Genomic DNA, 25,551 nt, shown 5'->3' with positions numbered 1-25,551 from the left:
ACCATCTGGCTATAACAATTGCCTTCACACCTTGTCTTTTCCTGATGCATACATTCTTCATTCACACAAACAGTCTTTTTACAGAGACCTTTGAGAATACAAAGTGTCAGTTTATTTTGAATCTCCTTAACATAGACGCAATACAACATCCTGTCTTTTACTTACTAAACCTTAAAACAAAGAAATGTATATTTTACTAGAGTGCCTAATTTGTAATACATATAGGAAACCATAGTAGACATTATAACTTATCCTAAAACAAAAGGGTGACCATAATCAGTCATAAGGATTGTTCTGGTCTGTCCCTGCCTTAACATCAGTACAGACACTGGCAGTCTGTCAGATGCATTCCTACCAATGTCCCAGAGGGTCCTATTCAAAAAGGGTGGCTGCTATTCAAAAAGGGTGGCGGGTAAAATGGAATCAAGACACACGTTAGTACCTCTATTCTTATAGTACAGTTATAAAATCCTGTTCCTACATAGTCCCAGGCAGAAGCTGCTCTTCCAATGTCTTCAGACTCAAAGCCTGAGACAAGGAGGTGAGCAGTGAATATCCTGGGGCGGGGGGGGGAGGCAATAATTTTAAAAATTTCAGAGTGCAAAATAGGGTTGCCAAGCTTGGTTGGACGTGTTCCTGGAGGTTTCATCTCATGACATAATCTTCAATTAAAGATTAATCTTTAATTCCTGGAGACTCCAGGATAATCCTGGTGGGTTGGCAACCCTAAGTGCAAAGGCAGAGAGAGTAAAAGGGAAAGATTTAGTTTTGATGCACTTTTTAGCTCATTTACATCTAGATCAAACCCTCGAAAGATACTACTTATTGGAAAGGAGAGATACAAAATCTCATGCAGTGTTGTTATGAGGCTGGAAGCAGAGCGTTCCTGCTGCAGGGTCCCTAACTGTGGAACCTGCTTCCTCAGGGGGCCCATCTGAGCCAGAGTTTGTTAGCTCTGACAGTGTGGTGCAAAGTTCATCTTTACAGGTATTCCTTTGGCTAATCCAAAGCACTCCGTCATCTTTCTGCATCGCTTTATATTGACATTTATCCCAGATGCTAAAGCAATGGGCACTACCGAGCTATTAAGAAATCTCAGCAGTGTTCATGAAGCAGAACTTCTTCCAGGTGAAATGTTCTTTATCTTGTTCCCCGTTCTGCTGCAGCGCATCGCAGGCACCGAAAGCTGCAAATTACTTGCGTCAATGCTCATCAGTAAGAGCCCTTCACAAAAGAAACTCGAGAAATTAAATCAATACACCTCAGCTAACTTATCAAAAGTGCTCAAGATGTTTAGGTCATTAAGCAGCAATAGAGAGTAATGAGAAAAACAAGATCGCACGTCATTAGCATTAACTGCAGTATGTTGTATCATTTTTGGTTTCCAAACGAAAAGCTGCATAGCAAACAGGGAAGCTGATTGAGGTGTAAAATGTGAACCTACTAAGGTCACTGAGAAGGAAAGAGGAGAGCAAGGAGCTAAAATTTGTCCCTTATAGCAAATGAGCATGCAGGAACTCTGCATCAGCTTCTGTGTTCATTAATTTAACAAACCATCATGGGTGAATTTAGTGCTCATGAATGCAAAGCCCTAATAAATGGGTGGAGACAGAACCACTGCTGGGTGGGAGCTGGACAAGCTTCCCAGACATAGCTGTGCCAATGTACCTCAGTCTTGACCCGCTGCAGCTTGGGGTCTCACTTCACCATAGGTTGCCAATCACTGTAGATAAATGGAGTCAATCTGAAGAGACTACCAAATACATTTCCATTTGTAACTTAAACCCAGGCCTTTAATGGTAAAAAGGTAGCATACTAACTCACTGTCAAAGACCGTTGGCTTCTTGAATAATACCAAGCCTCACTAAAGAACTGTAAAAAACCACTTCACAACACTCCTGAGTGAAAGGTAATTGTTATTCTTCCCCCATCTTACAACTGAAGAAACTTAGATGTAGAGAGGTGATGCCATTACAACACATGAGATCCTGGCTCACAGAATCAGTTCTGTACTGATTCATCCAGAACATGCTGCCTTGTCATGGTGACACTGAAGAGCTGCCTCACCCCTTATTTAACTCCATAGCAAAACTATGACTGTTTTAAATGGGAACAGAAATAAATGCTAGTGGAACATTGTTAACTATCCAGGTTTTGTCTTCAGCTAAACATCTATCCAGCTTTTGCACCATGAAAGCCCTCAAACCTGGCTTCTCCGTACAGCTGGCTGGAAAATGGGAACATATGTGAACTATCTGTCCCATTTCTTTGTCAAAACATTTTGAAATTTTTCAACCAGTTCTACTTCTCTGTCTAGGAAAGAACTTAGGGGATGCTGCAGTACATCGTGGTCTAGATTTGTCTGTCATCTGTAGAACTTCCAAATTCGTCTGTGACATCATTTGTTTCCTTCCTTCATGTTAAAGATCATAAATTGTTTCCTGGAGAGCTTGTTTGCTCAGGAATTTGTAAGGAGAGAGAGATTTTAACCTTTAGGTTTCCAAATCAGATCTGTAGATGGCTGAACATCATCTCAGCACCATCTGGTCTGGTAGCCTAGGTGACTAACCCAGGATAACCCACGGATGATAGTTTTGCAACAAAGCACAAAACCAGACAAGTTTCATTAGAAACCCAAGATTCAGAAAAGGTTTGTCAGATATGTCCAGCTAGGGTGCCCAAGAGGAAGGACAGTCCTGTGGTTAGGATGCTAGCCTGAGAACTGGGAAACCAAGGTTCCATCCCCTGCTCTGCCTCAAACTTCCTGCGTGACCTTGGGCAAGTCACTTAGTTTCTCAGTGCTTCTGTTTCCCACTTGTACATTGAGAATAATAGCATTTCCCTGCCTCTGATGGGTGTTGTAGGGATAAAGATTTGTGAGATGCTCAAATGCTGCGGTAATGGGGACCATACAAATAAAGGAGATTCTTGGTGGGGGCAGAAAGGGTGATTCCTATTCTGGGATGCAGAAGGCCACAGTATGAGGTTACCAACAGTGAAAGAGCAACAGTAGGTCTGCGTGGAACCTTTTGGGTTCCATTAATACTGAACGGACTGAGAGGTGGGGAAGGGCAGCAAGTAGGCTACCTGTCCCCAAAGAACTTCTCCTGAACTGGGGAGAAGGGGTCCCACTTTCTGGGCACCCCAAAGGCTGTAAGAAGGAGTCAGAGCCAGCTAGATGATCTCCCTCCACAAGACATATGAACAAGCCACACACCCAGGGAAGGACACTGGCTCAGGGCATCCAAAGGGAAAGTGATGAAACTCTCTAAGATCATTGGCGAATGGGTATAAACACTGAATTAGCTACCCCAGCATTCCTAGATACAAGCCAGAACTCAGCCACATGGGCACAGTGGAGAAGATTACCCAGTGCTGCTCTATGGATGCCTATGAGCCACTCTATGGGGAAGGAGATGGTGCCCCGTTCAAGTTCTCTCTGTCAGAGATTTGGCTTCAAAAGCAGCTCCCAGCAAAATTATTAGAAATGAGCTGCGTAAAGTCCTGGTAGCCCCTGTCCATACCAAAAACACATAGTGTACTATGTTCAATTCCATACAACAAGTGTCGGCCAGTACTGGACATGGATGCAGGTTCACAGCTGATTGGGAAAGGATTTTAATTGTGAAAGAACACAGAACAACAATTCATTTTCACTGTTACCTTTCTGTAAAATATTTCAAGTTTTTGTCAAAAAAAACCAAAAAACTCTTTGTTTTCAGCAACCAAATCTCAAGAAAGTATGGCTAGTCAGGCAAAAATGAAGTTTTCCTGAAAATATTTGATGGAAAAACAAGACAAACTTTCTCAAAACTGGACATTTCCCATGGAAGTTTCCATTTTGATGCAAAAGCCATTTTGCACTGGGGCACATTTTGAATGAAAGCTTTGGACCCAGTTCCACTTGAAATGCTATGAAATCTATCAAGGGAAGGCAGACATCACTGGAACACATTACACCCATAAAGTCCTACAGATAACCCTTGGTCTGACATACACCAGGGAGGGCAAGAAGCTCACTAATTTGAGCACAGTACTGAGTGTCAAGAACTGCTGAGTTTTAATCCCAGCCTTGACACCCATAACTTCTGTGATCCCGGGCAAATCACTTAACTCCTCTGCTCCTCTATCTCCCCGTTCGCAAAGTGGGGATTGCAATCCTTCCCTCCTCCGTGGGCTGTTGTGAGAAAGTGCTGTGTGCTGTTGCACCATTAGGTTCTGCAGGGGTTACCTTGAGCACCTGGATGCTTATTTTAAGAAGAACATAAAAACCTGACAAGCAATAATTACAGTGTTGATAACCAGGGAAGGAATATTGATGTTTCAAAGCTCACATGACTAATTGGCCCCTGAAACAGCTGTGCATGTAATTTCTGTGGTGTTTACTGTGTGTAACACAGAAACGGCTGGAGGGGGAATTTTGTTTTGATGGTGGAGAAACACTCCTTCCTGAAGCACGGTTCTTCCGTGCCAGGCGGTAATCTGGGGTGACCTTTCCCTTATTATATTGTCAAGCAGAATGAATTGGACAGTGAAGAAATAAATGCCCATCTCTATTCCTTAATCACCTGCTTGGACTGGGATTTCTAACCATAGCATTATTCTTACCCAGCATAAAGAATGCTGATGCTTATCAGCCACTGTGAATGGGCAGACACTGTTCACACCAGCACTGAGAAGAACACTTGGTTCCATCGGGGAGGGAGAGAGACTGGGGGAATACAATGCAGAAGGATTGTCCTCTGACTGTATCCAGCCTTGTTTCCTCTTTCAGAGCAGCTTTTTTTTTCCCCTTGCTAAAAATGGTATCTGAGGATGTCAGTTGCAGGGTCTCCTGCTCCCTTTCATGGCCTTCCAGAAAGGAGCTTTTGAAAAATATCAGCTGTCTCTTCCTAACGGATGCAAGGGTTTCCTCCTCCTGCGGATATGGGAGATGCTGCTTTCTCTTTTCTAGCTCTTTGAAATGGGTTACTACTAGGAATCTAAATGAGATTTTTGTTCCCCATTCACACTGACTGTCTGTGCTTCTTTATATCCACACTTCCTTTTCCCCTTGTGCTGTGGGTATCTTCCCACCCACAGCCAGTTAAATGCTAGGTAAGGGTAAAAGGATCCAGATGGAGTTTTGGGGGGATGTTTATGTTTGTTTGTTTTTTTCCTTTTCATTTTTCTCACTCTCAGTCCCTTCCCCCACCCTCACCCCTTTCTCTTCAGACTCCTTTTCTTTTCTCTTTTCATGTGAGGCCCCTCCACCTGGGTTTCAGAAGCAGGACATCCAATGTTGTGTAAGCAGGGTTATAGCTTCTCTGTGGTCTGTGGAGGATTGAGGACTATTTTTAAAGTGGTGCTGGGAGTGATAAGAGGCTTTAATTACAAGGTAAAATGTGTGGCTCCGTGTGTGTGTGTGTGTGTGTGTGCGCGCGCGCACAAGGGCAAGGAATTTTTTTTAAAGGTTCTGTAAAAAGTAGTGAGAGCATCAAGTCCTGTTCCTATGGGGTGGGAGACCCCAGGATGGGGTGTTGTTGGAGAGCGAGCCTTCCCTACGCTCACCTCTTAATGACTCCTATCCTGTGGGGCTGGCCTGGCTCCCCACTCCGGCCCACTGGCCCTCGCTACAGAATGCAAGCAGGCCCTCCCTCTGCCACACCCCATCTGACCCCCTTCCTGGCCCTGGGTTGGGGTTCTGGGGGAGGAGGAGGCCGTTCCCACTGTGGTCAGGGCTCCCCTGAGATGGGGGCTCTGTGCAAGTGCACCAAGTGCACATTGGTTAATTGGGCCTGCACAGACCCATCATAGTAGGCACATACAAACAAATAGCAAGAGACCAAAAGAACTTACAATCCAAATAAACAAGCCAGAGTAGGTGGGAGGAGAATCAGAGGCCCAGAGGGTACCTCTACATAACAGACATTTCCCAGCTCTGCTCAAGCCATCACCTAAAATCGGCAGCGTAGCCACAGTGGCACAGGCTGGCCACCCAAGTACGTACCCAGGGGGTTGGGTAGCATTGTGTTCAGGCTGTGGGCACACTGCTGTCTGTAGCATGCCAGCTCAAGCAGAGCTAGCCTGTGTATATCTACCAAAGCTGGGAATCACACTTCCCAGCTGCTATGTAGATACTCAGAGTGACCTGCCCAGGGTCACACAGCAACGGAGCCCAGCACAGATTCAGCAAGTGCCCTAGCCCCTGAGCCATACTGCCTTTCTGAGAATGGTTGAATCTCAGGGGATCTGCCTGAAGCTCGAGGCTCTCTGAACAAAGGCCCTGTGCTTCCACACTGACTCTGAGTCCCCCTGCTCCATGGAAGTGTGTGCCGGCTGCTAGAGATTCCCCTGCCTCTGTCTGCCCCGGCACTCTGCTTAAATGGGTGGCTCCCCGGAACAATGCTCCTTGGTGCACATAACCTAATGTGATTTTGGGGAGATTTCCCTCTTGTGGCTAGAGGAGAACACCAGGCCTGCTCCCCTGGCCCCAACAGGGGGGTCCCCAACCTGAAGGGTTTCAGAGTAGCAGCCATGTTAGTCTGTATCCGCAAAAAGAAAAGGAGTACTTGTGGCACCTTAGAGACTAACAAATTTATTTGAGCATAAGCTTTCGTGAGCTATAGCTCACTTCATCGGATGCATGCAGTGGAGTGAGCTGTAGCTCATGAAAGCTTATACTCAACCTGAAGGGTGTGGGGCTGCTTTGGTGGAGGAGAATTTGCCTTTCAGGAATTGCACACACTGCACCTTCCCATACAGTAAAGCGCTTTCAGATCTACTCTAATTCACCCTGCAGCAAACTGAGAGGAGTAAATATTTAATGAAGACCAGGGTGTTTGAAAACTGAGGGGCTGGCTATTACAAGCAAACGCTAAGGGTACCTGGGCACTCCATCCCCTTGCTCCTACTGCTGGCAGCGTCTGACAAATGTTTAGATCCCTTTCAATGACTAGCCCAATCTCATTTCCACCCATTTCACCCAGGGACCTTAGAGAGGAACTTCATTAGCCCTGTCTTGCAGACAGGGGCTGGTGCTAGAAAAAGCACTGGTGCATCTCCTTAAACCAGCTGGGTGGAGGAGCATGTAGGACTTGAAGAAATGCTGAACTTGCTCATCCAAAGTCCCCGCTAGGCCCACCAGCTGTCACAGTTAAGTGGAGACCTCGTGTGGCTGCAGAGAATGTATTTTGTAACGGCTCAGGTGGGGTTCCTAATTCCTAATGTAAGAGGCAGGACTGCATGTGTTGGAGACTGAGCTCCAATATAATAGCATTCTGCACTTCCACTGCACTTTTCCTCCAAGAGTCTCAAAACACTTTGAAAATATTAGGGCTAGATCCTTGGCTGACAAATTGTCACAACCCCACAGAAGTCAATGGGACTGCACTGATTTACACCAGCTGAGGGTTTGACCATCCTTATTTAAGCCTATATGAAATCCATGGGAGTTAGGTTCCTGGGCCAGAGAGGTCATATTAATCACTAATTAGTCGTTTGGTGCTTCCTCACTCAAATAGGGACAGTGCTATTGAAGTGTTTCAAGGAGAGACGCAGCCACAGCTCTCCAAGCTATCTGCGGACTTTGCAGAAGACATACCCAAAGCACTCTCAGTCAGTCTTATACTGGTTTAGATTGTGCCTGCAAGCAAAGTGCAGAGCTTTTGGACATCATTGATGATCCTTCTGTATTAGAGCCCTGTGTCCTTCATCATTGGCAATGGACGTAGAAATGGATGAATCCATTATTAAATACGAGGAGTGGATCGTGATCCACATACCTAAAAGGCAAACCAAACCCATATAATTTAATGAGAAAAGCTTATGCTTTCCTGACTGAAAGGGCCTATGTGGTGCTGAGCACCTGCAATCCCTCCTGTTGTTATGGTTCAAGTAATATTTAGAAGGGGTGGCAGGTTCCATATGTGAACACAATGTCCTTCTATTCAGTCACCAGTGCCTATAGAGTTGTGAAGTGCCTTGAAGGGGAAGATGAGAAGCTTGAACTTAATGCAAAAGACAATGGAAACTCAGTGAGGAGATCCAAAGAAGGGAGTAACAGCAGAGGTGTAAGATTTGAGGATGTTATAATTTTTGGTGGATAAAAGTGCAGGGGAACAAAGCAAGGGCAAGGAAGGTATTAAAATAGCAAAAGCAAGAAATGAGCCTGTTGCATCCTTGCTGGGTAGCCAAGCTCGGTAGACAGCCAAAGAAAGGGGAATAGGATGTGAAAGCCCATGGTGTCAAGATATATGGAATCACAGTGCATCTTGAATAGGCGAGTTTTCTTTTAAATAAACAAACAGCTGCAGCTCCAAACAGGTTTCCTCACAGCTTGAATTCCAGTTTTGTTTCTCTTGTTTACCAGGGACCCCACTGACTCTGGAATTCTACAGTGCACACAGAGAATTTACTGGCTGAAATATATACTGCAGTGAATATGGGAGGGCATAAGGTCAAGACAGTGACTAATGCAAGGTAGGAGCAGTGCTCTTTCCGTACTTTGGTTAATTTCTTTAGTTTCATGATAGACTTAGGGGCCAATTCCTGAATAGTCAAGTGGAAAACTAGTCTGTTGGCAGGACCAAAAGATACACATTTTAAAAGCAGAATAACATTTAAGTACATCTGTTTCCCCTCACATTTCAGAATGTAAATTGCTTAGCAGAAGGACTGGTTCAACCAAGCCCCTTTCCTCTCCCACTCTCTTTTGATGCCCAGCATTATCCCCCTCGGCATTAATGACATTTGTGCTTCTGTAATAGTCTTTTCAAGTTCAGGGAGCTAAAATTATCTCCTTTATTAAAAAAAGACCTACATTCAAATGGAGGTGCGTAATATTTGGTCCATTTAATTATTTCCAAAAACATTTCAACCAAAGATGCTTTTTGGGTTCATTGCAAAATCCTGAGTGCAAAAATTAGTAAAATATATACCCAGATTAAAACCTTCCCCCCTCCCCCGAGTGATTAATTAATTTCAGTGTAGCCCCATTTTCGTTGTTGACCTTGATTAGAGACCCATTTTAAATGTTTGTACACGGGCTTTTCAGTTTGGCAGTGGTTTCTATTTCTTAAGGCATACTGACCTCTACAGATATGTAGAGACTTTTAAAAAAATCACACCACTGAAATTAATCTTTACAGAGACAGGGTGAAACCATTTTTGCACCTGTTTCCCAAAGGTAGTTGACATAACTTTGGTTTTCCTCAGAGATCTTCCAGGTTGCTGCACTGGAGAGGGCCAGCACCATGTATTGCACTCCACCCAAAGCCCTCCCCACCCCACCCCTCCCCCCATATGCCAGTACACACAAACTCAGGAAACATGAGCAATTTCAAATATGGTCCATTGTTGAAGCCTAAAAGCTAACAGCTTTCTGTCTGCAGAACAGGCCTTTATGTTTTGCTTCTGCTGCAGTTTCTCTGAATTCAGTGTTCTTATGTCAATATTGGCCCAGGACACCTATTCACTGAAGATCAAAAGTATTTAAATGTAAATCCAAAGAAGCAGAGTGTTCAATAATCCCACAGTACCTACTTAGATTTCCTGACTTCGGTGCTTCACTTCTGTTAAGAACATAGGCCCCAAAGATTTCTAAGGCATCTCTCACTAATGTGCCTAGGCACTAATATTAAGGTCTACACTGCAGCTGGAACTGTAATTTCCAGCTAAAGTAGGCATATGCACACTAGTTTTGATCAAACGAGTGCGCTACCAATAGCAGTGCCAGGGCGGTGTGGGCGGTGGCTCGGGCTAGCCACCCTGAATACATACCTAGGGCTCCGGGTAGGTTGTACTCAGGCCAGCTAGCCTGAGGTGCCGCCCAAATTGCTGGTTTTAGCACACTAGCTCAATCAAAGCTATCAGATGTATATCTACCCAAGATGGAAATTACACCTCCAGCTACAGTGGTGGTACCATTCCACCCCTAGTGACTTGCCATCTGAAATGTTCGTCAGGATCTACAGGTATGTCTTCACTGCATTCGTAGCTCAAGTGTGACCTCTGGGGTGTGGTGCGGGGTCAGGTTAGGGGAAACAGGACTTCAAGCTGGAGGTAGCTAGCTCATCAGGGAAGGGGTGGTTGGAGCCTGAGAGCACCTGAAACTCAAGCTACTAATGCAGTGGGGATTCAGCTTAAGAGAGTGAGTCACCTGCCACGGTGGGACCAAGGAGAGAATATGAGTGGAAAACAAAAGATTCCATGGCTGCCTCTTTTCCATTCAAGTATTGACCTAGCTCAACCACAATTACTAGCTTACATAAGAACTGACCAGATCACATCTTATCACTAGACAGCTGCAGGCTAGTGGCTTTGTTGTTCTATTCACTAAAGCTCTCAGCAATAAGATAACAGGAACCTAGTAGGCCCCCAAGCCCTGTCTCCTGAATAGACCTGCAGAACATTATCATTATTATCATTGGTGTGGTCCCATAAAGGTACATGGCTCCATTCAAAGACCTGAATGTGCCATCATACAATACAGAACAAATGCAGAGTGGGGTTGTGATCTTTCTGCAGGAGTTGAAATACTTTGCATAACAGAAGCAAAACGTCAGCCTGGGTATCAAATGTATACAATCTTTTCAAACAATGAGCCTGATTCTCCATGGCCTGGTACTTGTGCGTGTCATTTACATATAAGCAAAGCTCCACCGTTCTGACTGCGAAGCATTTTACACAGGTGGAAATGACTGCACTTTGTGCAAGGTAAGGGAGAATCTGACCCAATAACTTTAAGAACAGCCACTCCTATTCCAGAAGATTATGTATGCTGTAGCTGCCAACTTAACAGCTAGGTCAACAGCTAGGTCAACAGAAGAACGCTTCTGTTGACCTAGCTACTGTCACTCAGGTAGTGTTCTTACAGCGATGGAAACCCCCCTTCTGTGGGGAGATAGCGCTTACACTACAGTGTTATGCTGTAGCTATGCTGCTGGATTCCCACTAGTGTAGACATGGCCAAGGTCAACCCTACATCCCCCACCCAGGTTTGATCTGTCTATACAGAGGTAAAATCTCCCTGTGCCTTGTCACCACCAGGAATTTTCGTGAAGTTAGTTACCTCCATGTACAAACCACACTCTTTTTTTCCATAAGAACAGCCATACTGAGTCAGAACAATGGTCCATCTAGCCCAGTAACCTGTCTTCCAACAGGGTCAATGCCAGATGCTTCAGAGGGAATGAACATAACGGAGCTATTTCAAGTGATCCATCCACTGTCACCCACTCCCAGCTTCTGGCAGTTAGAGGCTTAGGACACCAAGAGCATGGAGTTGCATCCCTGATAATCCTGGCTAACAGCCATTGATAGACCTATGCTCCATGAACTTATCTAATTCTTTTTTGAACGCTGTTATAGTTTTGGCCTTCACAACATCCCCTGGCAACAGGTTCCACGGGTTGACTACGCATTGTGTGAAGGAGTATTTCCTTATGTTTGTTTTAAACCTGCTGCCTATTAGTTTCACTGGGTGACCCCAGGTTCTTGTGTTAAATCTGTAAATAACACTTCCCTATTCATTTTCTCCACACTGTTCATGATTTTATAGACCTCTATCATATCGTCCCTTAGTCATCTCTTTTCTAAGATGAACAGTCCGATTCTTCTTAATCTCTCTTCATATGGAAGCTGTTCCATACCCCTAATTATTTTGTTGCCCTTCTCTGTACTTTTTCCAATTCTAATATATCCTTTTTGGAGATGGGGCAACCAGAACTGCATGCAGTATTCAAGTTGTGGACGTACCATGGATTTATTTAGCAGCATAATGATGTTTTCTGTCTTATTAGCTATTCTTTTCCTAATGGTTCCTAACATTCTGTTAGCTTTTTTTGACCGTCACTGCACATTGAGCAGATGTTTTCAGTAAAGACATAGTCACTTTTCTGAGTATCTATACTTTGGTGTGTCTCTGATGTGTCTAAACTAGACCTTTTTACCTCAAATTAATTGATTCCTAGTTAACTCAATGTAATTAACATAGTGAAGTGTACAGACTAGCCTTTACAAATGTGTTAACTACCTTGATTTAATTGGAAATTAATTAACTCCTAGTGTGGGCAAACCCAGAGGAAATGAATTGACTGTGCATGCTCTATATGCTAATTTAAAATATCTGTAACATGTAACTGCAAACCAAGTTCTTTTCAACATGAGTGAGCATTAATCTTCATTCACATTCAGTGGCTCTAAGTACCAAGCTATTAAATTAAGCTATTTTTCAGTTTTCCAAGCTCAAAAACATTATAATATGCTTTTCTGTCAGAAGATACATCATAATTTTATTTTCAAAGAACCTCTTATTTCAACTTCTCCTTCAGATACTTTCCACCCCACTTTCTGATGCAACTGGTTTATCACATTTTAGCTTTTGATTATCTGGAAAACCACATTCAATCTCTGTGTCTGTTTCCCCCCCATACCTGTGAGAGGCAGACAGTATGAATTACACAAGGTTAGATGCAAAACTCTTTTGTGCTAAGTAAGACTGCTTCTGTTTCTGAGCATGAAGCAAAGAGATTTCATTGTCTCATTTTGCTCAGAAAATTGAAAAAGTCAACAGATAAAAAAGTGTGAAATAAGAATTAACAGCCAAAGAGTGGGACCTGTCTACTTTTTATCACAAGAACTTTCATTTGTTCATTAAGGGTATTTGCTGCACTGCAAATTGTCATTATGTACAATATATGGATTTATTTTAGACTCTTTTTCATTCTTTACCTCAAGAAATAGAGAGTTAAGAATGCTCAGTTATTAGGGAATCAGTCTTTGGTGTGTGAGAGTAACATAAATTGAAATCTGTAGTTCAGATGCTGAGGTGAAGTTCTGAAGTATGCTACGGTGTGGCTGCCGTAAAAGAGCTGATGTGTAAAGCTCAACATCCAAAAAGGTCAATTTTAGTTAGGACGATACTAATGCTTTTAAAAATAGTGTGGTGAAAGATCATCTTAAAAGCTAAGAAAAAAATGCTGCATTCTGGCTCATCTAGATAAATTAAATCCAGCTACAAGGTATGGATGAGAAATCTGGTACAGTACCACAGGTCTTGCATAGTAACATGAAAGGCATGTTGAAATCAAAATGACCTCAGCTCACATTTGTGCAGAAATAGCAAAGACAGGTTGAAGGTTGCTAGTGCCATCTGGCTTTTTGCTGCACAGGACTGTCCAGAATTTTTAATGGATAAAGCAATCACCTCATACAAATGTCAGATATTGCTAATATTTAATGAAAAGTCATGATAGAGCAGGTAATATTTTTATGGCACGAGGAAATGCCCTTGTTCTACATTTACATTGATTTGACGTTGACAGCATCATAACCTTGGTTTTGTCGTAGTATTTGGCAGTTAGTAAGTGAGGTTGAGCATCACCTCCAAAATGTCGGAACAGCTCTCCCCAATCTACTTTTATTTCCAAGGTTTCAAATTTAATGGTAATATACCAGACCAGAGGTTCCAAACTCAGGTCTCCAGAGCACTTGCTAATGGTCCATGCAGAGACAGCAGATGATGCACTTCTGGCTGTCATCTTTGCTCTAACTACTAAATTACATTAAAAGAAGCTAAATGTATACTGAATAATTTTCCATGTAAGCAATGGTGGTACTTGCCACAGCGATCTTATGTAAGTGCAAATGAGATGAGAGGAAGGATGATGCAGTGGTTAGGGCTGTGACATGGGAGACCTAAGTTCAATTCCCTGGTCGACCACAGCCTGGTTGAGTGACCTTAGACAAGTCACTTTGTTCTCTGTGCCTCAGTTTCCCCTGGGGATAATAGCACTTCCCTACCTCACAGGGGTGTTGTGAGGTTATGCACTTTAAAGACTGTGAGGTGCCCTCAGATACTCCTATGGTAATGGTTGCCATATGAATATCATAGATAACAGGTAGTCTGTGTTTTCATGAATGGGAGGGGAAGTGTCCGTGAGACAATCTCTCTATGAAAAAGGTCTGAGAACCCTTTCCTAGATGATCCTCCTCACTGAGGCACCAGGGGGTTATAACAGCACCCCCATGCCAAGGCTTTATTTTAGTCCATCTTGCTGGCAAATATCAGTATGTGCCTATCATCTGAACTTTAGCAAACCTCTCGTGTAGTCAGGAGGGAGCATGGTGGCTTTAATGCTTTAACTTCATCAAAGTACATTCTGGTTTTTTTTTAAATCTAAAATACTGCAAATATCAGGTCAAAATCATAGTCAATAATCCAGCACAGCACACACAGCACCAGTTACCTGCACGGCACTCTTATGTGTATTGCACGTCAGATAATTTGATGGAGTAATGATGACACATCAATCATTGCACAGGTTAAATTCTTTAGCCCCCCCCCCCCCCCCGCCTCTGTATGTACGTCAATTTCTTGACGCACTGTACATGTGAAAGAGTAAATCCAACACTATTATGCGCCAGCTCGTAGTTTTCTAAGCTGTGGCATCTGAGCCACTTATCATTCACTCCCATGTGCCACAGTTGGCCTTAGAACCTCCGCATCTTCATTTTTGGGCCCCGATCCAGATCTTGGCAAGTGGGACTGGCTTGCCAAGGTCACTACAGCTGTTGCCAATGGAACCCTAAAGGAATAAGAAGGAAGGCTCTCTGAACTGTCCCTCCCTGCTTTCTGTGGATTAAACAATATTTCTGATGCTTTCAAGTTATTCATTTGACTGAGACTGTGACTAAACTGTATCTGGCAGCTGGTTCACTTAGCTTAGCCAGTGCCGCACAGTTGTGCTCAGTTTTTAAAAGGGCCTCCATGGTCAAAATAAAAGACAAACCCAACAGAAAAATATGACATACCGTTTGAGACGGGCCCAGACCAAAACTTGGCACCCCCAAAGTTGTGGGAAGTTTGGATTCCCATTCCTTCTGCAGCTAGGGCCTACCCTCAGTAAGGAATACAACAAGGAATTAAAATGAATAGCAGTACAAGAATGTTTCCATTCTACCCCTAATTGATAATAATGTTAAGAGAATGAGTCATTTAAATACTAATTAAGGGAAACTCGTATTGACTTTCATGGGCGATAGATAAGGCGATGTTTTAGTCACGGGTATTTTTAGTAAAAGTCATGGACTGGTCACGGGCAGTAAACAAAAATTCATGGCCCGTGACCTGTCCGTGACTTTTACCATGTACCCCTGACTAAAACTTGGGGGGGGGAGCTGCCCGGGGGGCGCCATGGGTGATGGGGGCCATGGCCTGGAGGGGGGACGTGGGTGGTCGGGAGCACCGGGGACAGCCGGGGGGAGCACGGGTTTTCGGGGGGCATGTGGCCCAGGGGACACTGCGGGTGTTGCAGGGGTGTTAGCCGATGGCCAAGGATGTTTGGTGAGGTGCCAGCTATGCCCGTTTTATACCATCCGTGACCTTAACCGCTAGGACGCACTGTCCCTTCGCGGCGGGCAGCCCGGGCTAGGCTGACGGATGCCCCAAGGTCCTAAACACCCGTGACTTTAACTGCTAGAGCTCAGAGCTCCTCCGCAGTGGGCAGTCAGGATTGACTGACAGGCGCCCCAAGAGTTTGCCCCGTGGAGGCGGCACAACTCAACGCTAGCTCTTAGTACTCTCACCTAATGGCCAGGCTTTATAGCCAAAACGGCTGAGGTTCTTTAATTGTGTTGGCTGCTTTACAGTAAACCAGAGAAACAAGTCAGGCTTATGCACAAATGGTTACCAAAATTTATTAAACTAGATTCTAATCATGTGGTTACAAAATTGCTAGTGCCTACTTATTTAAATGTAGAGATGTTACACACACAAACAAGTTACAAAACTGAAGCCACAATCCCAAAGAAAGAAAACAAAGTATAGAGCTCTATTTCAAAATATGTGTACACTAAAGATAGGAGATCAGGTGTGGGTGCTTCTTACCCTCCTTGCATCTCTCGATTCCAGCGGTGCCAAGCCAGGATCGGTCACTCAATTCCGCGGAAAGATGAATAAGGGACAAGGCTTAGGGACCCTCTTAGCTGCAGAAGCCTTGGGAGGCTGTCACTTATCTGACCAGCAGATAGGTAGTGAAAAGTGCCAAAAATCATGGTGCTGTAGGTCCCATACTTATACCTCTGTACTCCTTTATTCTCTTTCTCCTTTCTTATGCCAAATTGGGGCTGGTCTGTCTGGGTGACGCCAGCTCTCGCAAGAGTAGTTTACACTTGCAAGGGAGAGAAACAATAAGTTTCGACTACTGGACATTCCTTTTATTAGGGTAAATATTTTCCCACCTAGGATGTTGGGGTGTGTGCATCACGCTATTTAGTAGGGGCTAAGAGCCATGTCTGTCACAGCTTCTCTGTCTGCTGTGAGCCTAATCGTTGTATATGTTCCCAGAGGCACATTGTAGCAGCACACCTGTGCTTCTCACAGCTTCAAAGGCTGTGCTGGAATTTATGTTAAGTGCCCTGTTGTTTTGGCTCCCTCGTGTTCCCAGCAATGCTGGTCTGAGAGGGGGGGTGCTGGCTGTCTGGCTACAAGGGGGGATGGCAGGGCTGGAGCAAACTCCCTACCTGGGTCCTGGGAAGCGGCGACCTCCAGCTCCTAGCTCCACGTGCTGCCTCTGCTCCGCCCCAAGCCCCGGTTCTGCAGCTCCCATTGGCTGGGAACTGCGACCAACGGGAGCTGCGGGAGCAGTGCATGCAGGCGGAGGCAGCGCATGGAGCTAGGAGCTGAGGGAGGGGAGTTCCTGTGGCCTTTCCGGGGAGCCCCCCCAGGTAAGCACCACCCTGCACCCCAACCCCCAGCCCTGAGGCCCCCCACACACACCCAAACTCCTGCTGCTGGGGGGCCGGAGGATCCCGAGATTGCCCCAGCAGCGGCTGGTGCAACTGGCCCTGGGGCTGCCCGAGCTGCTCAGGTGGCTCCCAGGCCATCTGCATGGGCTGCTGCAGAAGTCATGGAGGTCACGGAAAGTCACGGAATCCGTGTCTTCCGTGACCGCTGTGACAAACACAGAGCCTTAGCAATAGATCAGGCTCCAACTCATCTACTGAGTAATGCTGTTCGTGCTTAAGAAATAACAACAATAATGTATTGGAAAAAAATGAACTCCCCCTTTGCAAATGTACCGGAGCTTTGCTGGGTGCCTATGGCTGAAGGAATGTAAATAATCTAGTCCAAAACTTCATGTTAACAAAGCAAAAAGATTACTTTTTCCTTGGCCATCACCTGCTGCTGCTGTTTATGTTTTGTGTTCGAGGAACACCTAAGGGCCCCAGTCAGGAGCAGGGCCCCATAGGGCTAGCTGCTGTACATACACAAAGTAAAAGATGGTCCCAGCCCAGAAGAGCTAACAGTCAAAGTAATGCATTATTTTACTCCGTTTTTTCCATCTTGCAGGACAGTAGGTTTTGCTATGGTTCCAAACTCTGCTTTCAGTTACACAGGCTCCAGGCCACTGACATCTTTGTGATTACACATGTATGGAACTGAGTGTATGTGTGTGTGTGTGTGTGTATATATATATATATATATATATATATGTATATATATACATGTAATGTGTATGTTCACACGTGTATGTATATGTGTGTTTACAATTAAGAGCAAAGTTTAGTCCAAACTCATTCACTTTTGGTTTACTACACTGTATTCCAGTGCTACTTTTAAAACATATATTATCATTATTTATTGTGTATATTGTGGTAGCACTTAGGAGCCCAAGGCATGGGCCAGGACCCTATTGAGTTAGACTGTGATGGGGCATCTGCCCCACACTAGCCCATAAAGGGTTAATTGGACCCTAGGGAGGCTGCGCAACAGGCAGCCAATTGGAAAAGACCCTAGGGAGGCTGTGCAGGAGACAGCCAATCGGAGAGGGGCTGCAAGGAGCAGCCAATCAGGGCTGGACAGGCCCATATAAGAAGAGCCTCAAGACAGAGCAAGTGAGTCATTCCCTGGAGCTCAAGGAGGGAGGAGGACTGGCTGCTTTGCAGGCGGAGGGCAGCTAGCACTTTGGACAGAGCAGTGCTAGGCAGGATCAAGGGAGCGAGCTCCCGGCTGACTGCTGACTTGCTGGAGCCCTGAGACAAGGGCGGAGAAGGTGCTGGGGCTGTGGGAAAGTGGCCAAGGGAAGTAGACTGTGGAGTTAGAGGGGATGCAGCATGTGGCTGCCATCTACAGGGACCCTGGGCCAGGACCTGGAGTAGTGGGCGAGCCTGGGTCCCCCTCACTCGCCACCGAGGAAGTGGCTGGAGAGTGGACTATGGTTCCCTTGGAAGGGGAAAGAACAGTGTGTGACACAGCCAGAGGGCTGTGTCCTGAAGAGGACACTGTGTTCTTTGGGACAACTTGCTTCCTGGAGGAGAAGGGAGGGCGGCGAGACATCACCAGATGAGGGTGCACTGGCAAACTAAGCTAATTCCCAGGACAGCCAGCTGGAGGTGCCACAGCGGTGAGTCGAACCCCGTCACATAGGCGCTGTAAGAACACAGAGCGAAAAGATTGTCCCTGCTCCAAAGAGTTTACAATCTAAGTATAACACAAGAGACAATAGGAGGATACAGACAGAGACAGGGCAGCACAAGGAAACAATGAGACCAACCCACTAATGTCAACAGGCCTGATTCTCTGATGCCCTGTGCCTTGAAGTGGTCATCCATACCTAGGCAAAGTGAGTGTAAAATGCTGTCTCTCTGATTTGGCAGCTGCACCCTCACCCCTTGCACTGGTGTAAACGACTACTCTGCATGCAGGGCATCTGCCCCAGTGGGTGTAACAGATGGAGGTAGCTGAATAAGGGTATGTCTACACTACACACTCTACAGCAGCAGCTATGCTGCTATAGCACCATGGCATGGACACCTACTACAGCAATGGAAGAGGTTTTTCTATTGCTGTAGTAAATCCACCACCTTCACAGGTGGTAGCTAGGTTGATGGAAGAATTCTTCTCTCGACCACCTGCATCTACACTGGAGATTAGGTCAACCTAAGTACATTGCACAAGCATGAAACTTTTCACAGCCCAAAGCAATGTAGCTAAGTCAACCTAAAGTTTAGGTGTACAACAAGCCTTAGATTGCCTGTTATAACATGCTCCTCCAGAGCATTCACAAATTGTGATATATAGTTTGTTGGAAGCAAGGAGAGAATAGAATTTTTTAAATAATATTTGGAACTGAGCACTAAGCATAACAGAGATGCTTGTTGCCTTCCCCATACAATTAAGGACACAAGGTGCCTTTTGGGTGTCTTGGTTTTGCTTTCATTAACATGTTAGATCGATTTCCCAACTGGCTCAATAAAAGAGGAAAGTGATGGGAGGTTACAGTGAAATGAAAGTGCTCAAAAGCATATAGCAAACAGGGCATCATCTTTCCATTGCAAAATCAATATTGCATGCCCAATATCACTCTGTATACAATAATAAAAAGCCTTCTGTCATTATTGCCATGGAGTACATTGATTCCTTTTAAATATTTCCTGGGAACATTTTCAGCATTATGCATGTGAATCTATAATCATTGACCAAATACATGGAAAATCTCCAAGTCCCCTAGTTCTCTGAATGAGCTTTTCAGCCATCTCACTGAGATTGACACTTAGATCTGTAATGCTAGTGTGCAAAAGAAGAGGGTTGTCATTTTTATTATATTGACTTTTTGGCTATTAGCACACCATAAAGTAACCATCTCACCTGCTCACTGTTTTTCTGCTTCTTCCTTTCATCATTTTTCCTTAGAATAAATAGATGCAGTCTATGGGGGAGGCAGAGAACCAAGACTGGGTAATTTCTGCTTTATGTACCATCTCAAACGGAACTGAGAGCAGGGTCGGAATCACAATAACTTCATTCACTAGGGCTGCAAAGATACAGGATCACGGAAGGACGCCTGGAGCAAATGATGTTTCTGTGTCCCTTTCATCTGTGACCTACTATAGGAGGAAGCTTGCAAACAGTATCATTTGTTGTGTTAGTCGAAGAGATGAGTCATATCCAAAGCTCAGATCTGAATGCCACTAACAATGGGAATTTGGATCAAGTTCCAAACTTCACAGCTGGCCTTTTAACAGCCAGCACAAAATAACCCAGATCTGAATGTCCTTGAACTTTGTGAAAGATCCAGATTCAGATACAAGCTTTGTAGCTCAGGCCCCTCTCTAGTTAGCAGCCTTAGACATAGGTCCCTTTTTGGATGCCTTTATACTTACTGGTGCCTGTATGTCTTTAGTCCATGGTCCTCAAGTCCATGTGGAGCCACAGGGCCACCTCCTCTCTGCCAGTGAGGACAGCAATTTGCTTGGCAGCTCCCTAGGGACACAAAGTGCCTTATCCCTGCCCCATTGAAATCAAGGGGAGTTTTTCGATTGACTTCAGGGGGCTTTGCATCAGGCCTACAGTGAGGAGAGGCTCTTTGCATGATCCCTGGCTGTATCCATCTGGGGGCTGGGCACAAACTAGCCCACTGTTAGTAGCCAGTCTCTTTTCCATAAAACCCATGAGTCTTGAAAAAGCCTGGATCCAAGCCTGACGGCACAAGTCTATTCCAATCATTAGTGGTCAGGGAAATAAGGGGAGTGGGACAGGGGTAGAGTTACCCTCCCCAGTAGAAGGATTACAGAGCAAGAGAAACTCCTCATTTAGGGCCTGATTCTTTGTAAGATATTGAGCAAGCTCAATACCCATTGGAGTCAATGGAAGACGAGGTGCATCCTGAGAGTTTGGAGCGATATCGAAAAATGTGTCTATCCCAACTTGGGATGAAAAGTCAAAATCTCAAAAATGTTTGCAAAGAAAATGTTTTGTTTGGATCATCTCATTTGATGAAACCTTTCATTTCAGTTTCAACCACTTTTTTTTTTTTTTACAACAACTAGCTTAATCTTTTCAAAGAAACGTTGTTTTGAACTGCAAAACTGGAATTTTTCATTTCAAAGATGCCAAAACAAACGGTTTAGGTCATGTTAGAAACCTTTTTCCAAACATTTACGTAGAAAAAGTCATTGAAACCAACACTTTCCCCACAAAAAGTTTTGATAAATCAGCATTTTCTGGTGGGGAAAAAAAGTTTTGTCAACAAATTGCCAATCAGCTCAAGTACTCAGCACCTTGCAGGATGAACTCTGCAGCTGGTATGTAAAGCAAGGGTCACCTTTTCACAGCAAGCTTCATAGAAATTAGATGACCATCCATCCGTGCTAGGAGTTTCTCCAGTTCACAGGTTTTGAATTGCAGTAGAATAATTCCAGCATCTGTAATTAGAGTTTCCATTAAAGTCTCATTGTTCTTATGTTAATTTAGGGAGTGCTATATTGTCAAGAATGTTATTAAGGAATGCCAAGAGTTGCAAAGAAACACGGAGTTTTGATTAAAAGTATTTTGTGTAGTAGAGGAGAAGTCTTTTTTTGGTTAGCCCTGCAATTCTTACTGTTTCACTGACGGTCTCTGTTTCTAACTGCAGGCTAAAAAACTAGTGCTCACGTTCAGCATGCCCTTCCTTGGTGCTGGGTATAAGGATGTCATTGCTCATGCCTGGGAACCCAGTGGCAAGACTACTATGGGAAGAAGCTGAAAGGAATCAGGGTGCAGTTCTCCAAAGCATCTAAGGCCCTGTTTACACACACAAGTTGCACTACGATAACTATACCAGTAGAGTTAAAACAGTACAACACCCCCAGTGTGGATGTAGTGATGCCAGTATAAACCAGTATAGCTTCCAATACACAAAGGTGAATTAGCTATACCAGTATATGGCGCCTCTGTGCCAGTATAACTGCATCCACATTAGGGGTTCTCCTGGTATAACTATATCAGCACACACACAAAAATCACACCCCTACCTGACATAGTTATAAGGTGCAATTCTATGCATAGACCAGGCCTGAAAGATGTAAGTGTTTTTGAAATTTTCACTCATAGCCTACAAGTCTTGGTGCTCCCAAGCAATTTAGAAGCCAAAGTCCCACTGATATTGGTGTCAGAATGTTCCAGGGTTCCTAAGTGATTTAGGAAGCAACATCCTGTTGACTTTGGCTCCTAAGTCACTTGGATTTTTTTAAAAATGTTGCCTTACGGCTACACTAGGAAAAAATTGTATTTTAACGTGTGTTAGAATCCTTGTGTGAACAAGCCAGGTTGTAGTTCTAATGCCTGGTAGCAATATATCTTTTTCCTAGAGAAGAGACGGTCTCCATGGTACTTGTGCTCCTAAATCACTTAGGCACTGTTCAAAATTCTACCCTCATTGTTTAATTCCCAGGTGAAAATGAGTCAGATTACTTCAGAGATTACACTGAAATGAATCAAATAGAATTTAGCCTAAGGATTAACTCTACTGTGATCGGACGCTTCAGCATCCCGGATTATATGGAAGCAATTTTCATTGTTTACCAGTGGTTTATATTTGCATTTCCTGTATGTTCTGTGTAGATAATACATTTCCCTCGTCCCATTTAAACAAGTTAAAATACTAGAATGCAATTTCTCACACCCATTTCATAGATTTACCGGACCAAATTCAGAGGTGATGTATAGGGGGTGCTATGTAAAGCATATGTTAGTCAGTGGGTGAGAGAAGAAGAAGAAATTGTAAGTGTCTAAGGGACTGAATACTGGATTGGAAGAAAAGGTGAGCTACACCAAATTAGGCCCCACTCCTGGATTAAGCTCTGTGCAAGTATGCTCTTTAGAATTACTTAGACTTACACCGTTCCTCATCACCTCTGAATTTGGCCCTAAGAAAGGACCTATTGGGATCTACAGTACTTGGATTTAGAGGGTCCTGTGCAGGCATATGGGTCAACAAGCATGGAGAACATTGCAGGAACAGAGCCATTGACTCCCCAGACTTTCTTGAACCCACTTACATCCTCTCTGACATTGGCCAAATTCTACCACCCTGAGTAGTACCATACTTCACAAGTAGGTCTGTTGACATCAATGGAACTACTCATGGAGTAAATGAAGTGAGTAGTGGTAACCCAATCTAGCCCACTGTCATTACAAATGGAGAAGACCTGTCAGATTACCCAGCACACCTCTCTGCTAATGCAGGATGCTTCCCTTTCGTGCCAAACCTCAAGCTTTGTTTTCCTGGGGACATTTCAAAATTATATACACTTTTTGCCAATTCTTAAGTGCTGAACAGCTGCCATTTGGAAAAGCAAACTTCATCAGAGGTGTTATACTACAAATAATAATAATAACGGAGGCAGAAGTGTTCAGTTCTCAGGGTAATAAACTGCCTGTATATCACTATACACAAGCCATTTTCTGTGGAAGAGACTTTGGATGGTCTCTAGTTCCTACAGAAGTTCCACATCCTAAGAACACCACCACCACCCCACCAGGCACTGATGGACCATGGACGCCTTTGTTGTCTGTCATAGCAGAGAGGCTCTCAGGAGGTAAATGAGCCTCCTGCCCCTGGAGATGGTTTTCTTGGTGAAAACTGAAACCTGAAAACAAAACTCTACCAAAACAAAACCCTCCACTGCCCACACAATTCTCCCCCTGGGGAGGAGATCAGAGAGAAAACAAACCACAAGTGACAGATGTTAGTCACGTCACTTAACACACTACTGGAAGGTACTCAGATAATACAGAGATCAAGGTGATATAAAAACCTTAATGAAACAGAATAAAGGCACATTGGCAGGGTAGTGTATAGAAGGCTGGTACTGCTGTTGCCTATGCTGTGGCTGTTCTGTGGCTAAAGAGAGGACTTCAGTCTACAAGACCATCAATTTGCCAGCGGTTTCAACATTAATGACCCAATCCTGTGAGGTACTGAGCATCCTCCACTCCAGCTGAAGCTCCGCACCTCATAGGATCTGGTGCTAAATTCCCTTGACTAATCTGTAATTGCATTGCAGCGAAATTGCAATGAATCTAATTTTTAAGGAGAATACATTGCCAGCTGAAGAACTGGGAACTCTGCGGAAGTTGGCAGGGTCTGTCCAGCTTTATTTTATACACTAATTAAACTAGTACTGGTCCTGGAATACTGTTGTTTTTATTCATTCATAAAAAAGTCATTTTGTCTAGACTTGAGCTGCTGCAGTTTCATTCTCAAAAATACAGAGTCGATGCACAGTTTGCTTGTCAAAAACAGCTGCCCTCTTCTGTTTCCAAAGGGATATTGCCAGTTTTTGAAACTATAGCATTTGTGGCATTGAACTAGAAATAAGATACCAGCACTTCGCCCACTCCACTAAAGCTAATCCATGTCAATATAACACCATCACCTCTTAACACCTCCTTTGATTTTGGAGCCTCAATATGGAGTTGGGGGTAAAATTTAAAAAAATATCTAAGTCATTTAGGACCCTAAGTCTCACTGAAAGTCAACGAGACTTTGGCTCCTAAGTGATTTAGGCATTTTTGAAAATGTAGGCTTTTAAATTACTTCGGTCCTTTTACTTTACCCTAGAAGCCTAATTTTAAGCACCTAGGTTTGAAAATTTTGATCTGTGTCTTTTACAAGTTTGAGTCTGTCAGTGCTTAATGAATCCTACATAATGATAATTAGAAAGCAGAATCCAGAAATGTTTTACAGGTGTGCAAGAGAACAATTGGAGTCCACATGAGCTGCCATGTTTCTGTTGGCTAGAAACACCTGCAAATAGACAAAAGATTGTACACTATTGCAATTAATATTCTACAGTGTGCCATAGAATTCATCAATTCCAGGTCAGAAGGGACTATTGTGATCATCTAGTTCAGTGGTTCTCAAAGCTGGTCCGCCGCTTGTTCAGGGAAAGCCCCAGGCGCGCCGGACCAATTTGTTTATCTGCCACATCCAAAGGTTCGGCCGATCACGGCTCCCACTGGCCGCGGTTCGCCGCTCCAGGCCAATGGGGGCTGCGGGAAGCGGCGTGGGCCAAGGGACGTGCTGGCCGCCCTTCCCGCATCCCCCATTGGCCTGGAGCAGCGAACCGCAGACAGTGGGAGCCGCGATCAGCTGAACCTGTGGACGCGGCAGGTAAACAAACCGGTCCGGCGTGCCAGGGGCTTTCCCTGAACAAGCGGTGGACAGGCTTTGAGAATCACTGATCTAGTTTGACCTCCTGTGTATCACAGACCACAGAACTGCCCCAGTGAGAAAGAGCAACTTGATAGCAGGCAGAGCAATGTGCTGGCTTTTTTAACAGGTTATACGTAAGGCTCTGTGTTTGTCACGGAGATCACAGATTTTGTGACTTTCCGTGACTTCTGCAGCGGCTGGTGTGCCTGGCCTGGGAGCCACCTGAGCAGCTCAGGCAGCCCCTGGGCCAGTTGCACCGGCTGCTGTGGAGCAGTCTCCCCCCATCCCCACCAGCAGCAGGAGTTGGAGGGGGGCGCTTAGGGCTGGGGGTTGGGAGATGGGGTGGTGCTTACCTGGGGGGGGCTCCCCAGAAGGGCAACAGGAACTCCCCTCCCTCCACTCCTAGCTCCACATGCTGCCTCCACCATCAGGCACCCGCCCCCGCAGCTCCCCAGGCCATGCCCCCCTGAGCACCTGTGGCACCCCCCCAGGCCCATCCTCCCTGAGCTGCCCCACCCCCCAAGTTTTAGTCAGGGGTATATATTAAAAGTCCTGAACAGGTCACGGGCAGTAAACAAAAATTCATGGCCCG

General features: G+C 44.7%; 1 protein-coding gene and 1 long non-coding RNA gene across 2 annotated transcripts in view; one reads left to right on the top strand and one right to left on the bottom strand.

The window, feature by feature from the left end:
• The window catches only part of LOC141993368 (uncharacterized), a 70,452-nt gene that overhangs the window by 18,529 nt on the left and 26,372 nt on the right, over positions 1-25,551 (top strand). The window lies entirely within an intron of this gene.
• ZMAT3 (zinc finger matrin-type 3) overlaps positions 21,135-25,551 on the bottom strand; it is a 39,558-nt gene continuing 35,141 nt past the window's right edge. Inside the window, exon 7 of the mRNA XM_074962905.1 lies at positions 21,135-21,186. Within this exon, the coding sequence (XP_074819006.1) occupies positions 21,150-21,186 (37 nt within the window). The 3' untranslated portion in view covers positions 21,135-21,149. The remainder of the gene's footprint in view (positions 21,187-25,551) is intronic.

Source organism: Natator depressus, chromosome 9 (assembly GCF_965152275.1).
Source record: "Natator depressus isolate rNatDep1 chromosome 9, rNatDep2.hap1, whole genome shotgun sequence".
NCBI lineage: Eukaryota > Metazoa > Chordata > Testudines > Cheloniidae > Natator > Natator depressus.
Note: the sequence above shows the minus strand (reverse complement) of the source record. Positions and strands in the feature narration are given on the sequence as shown.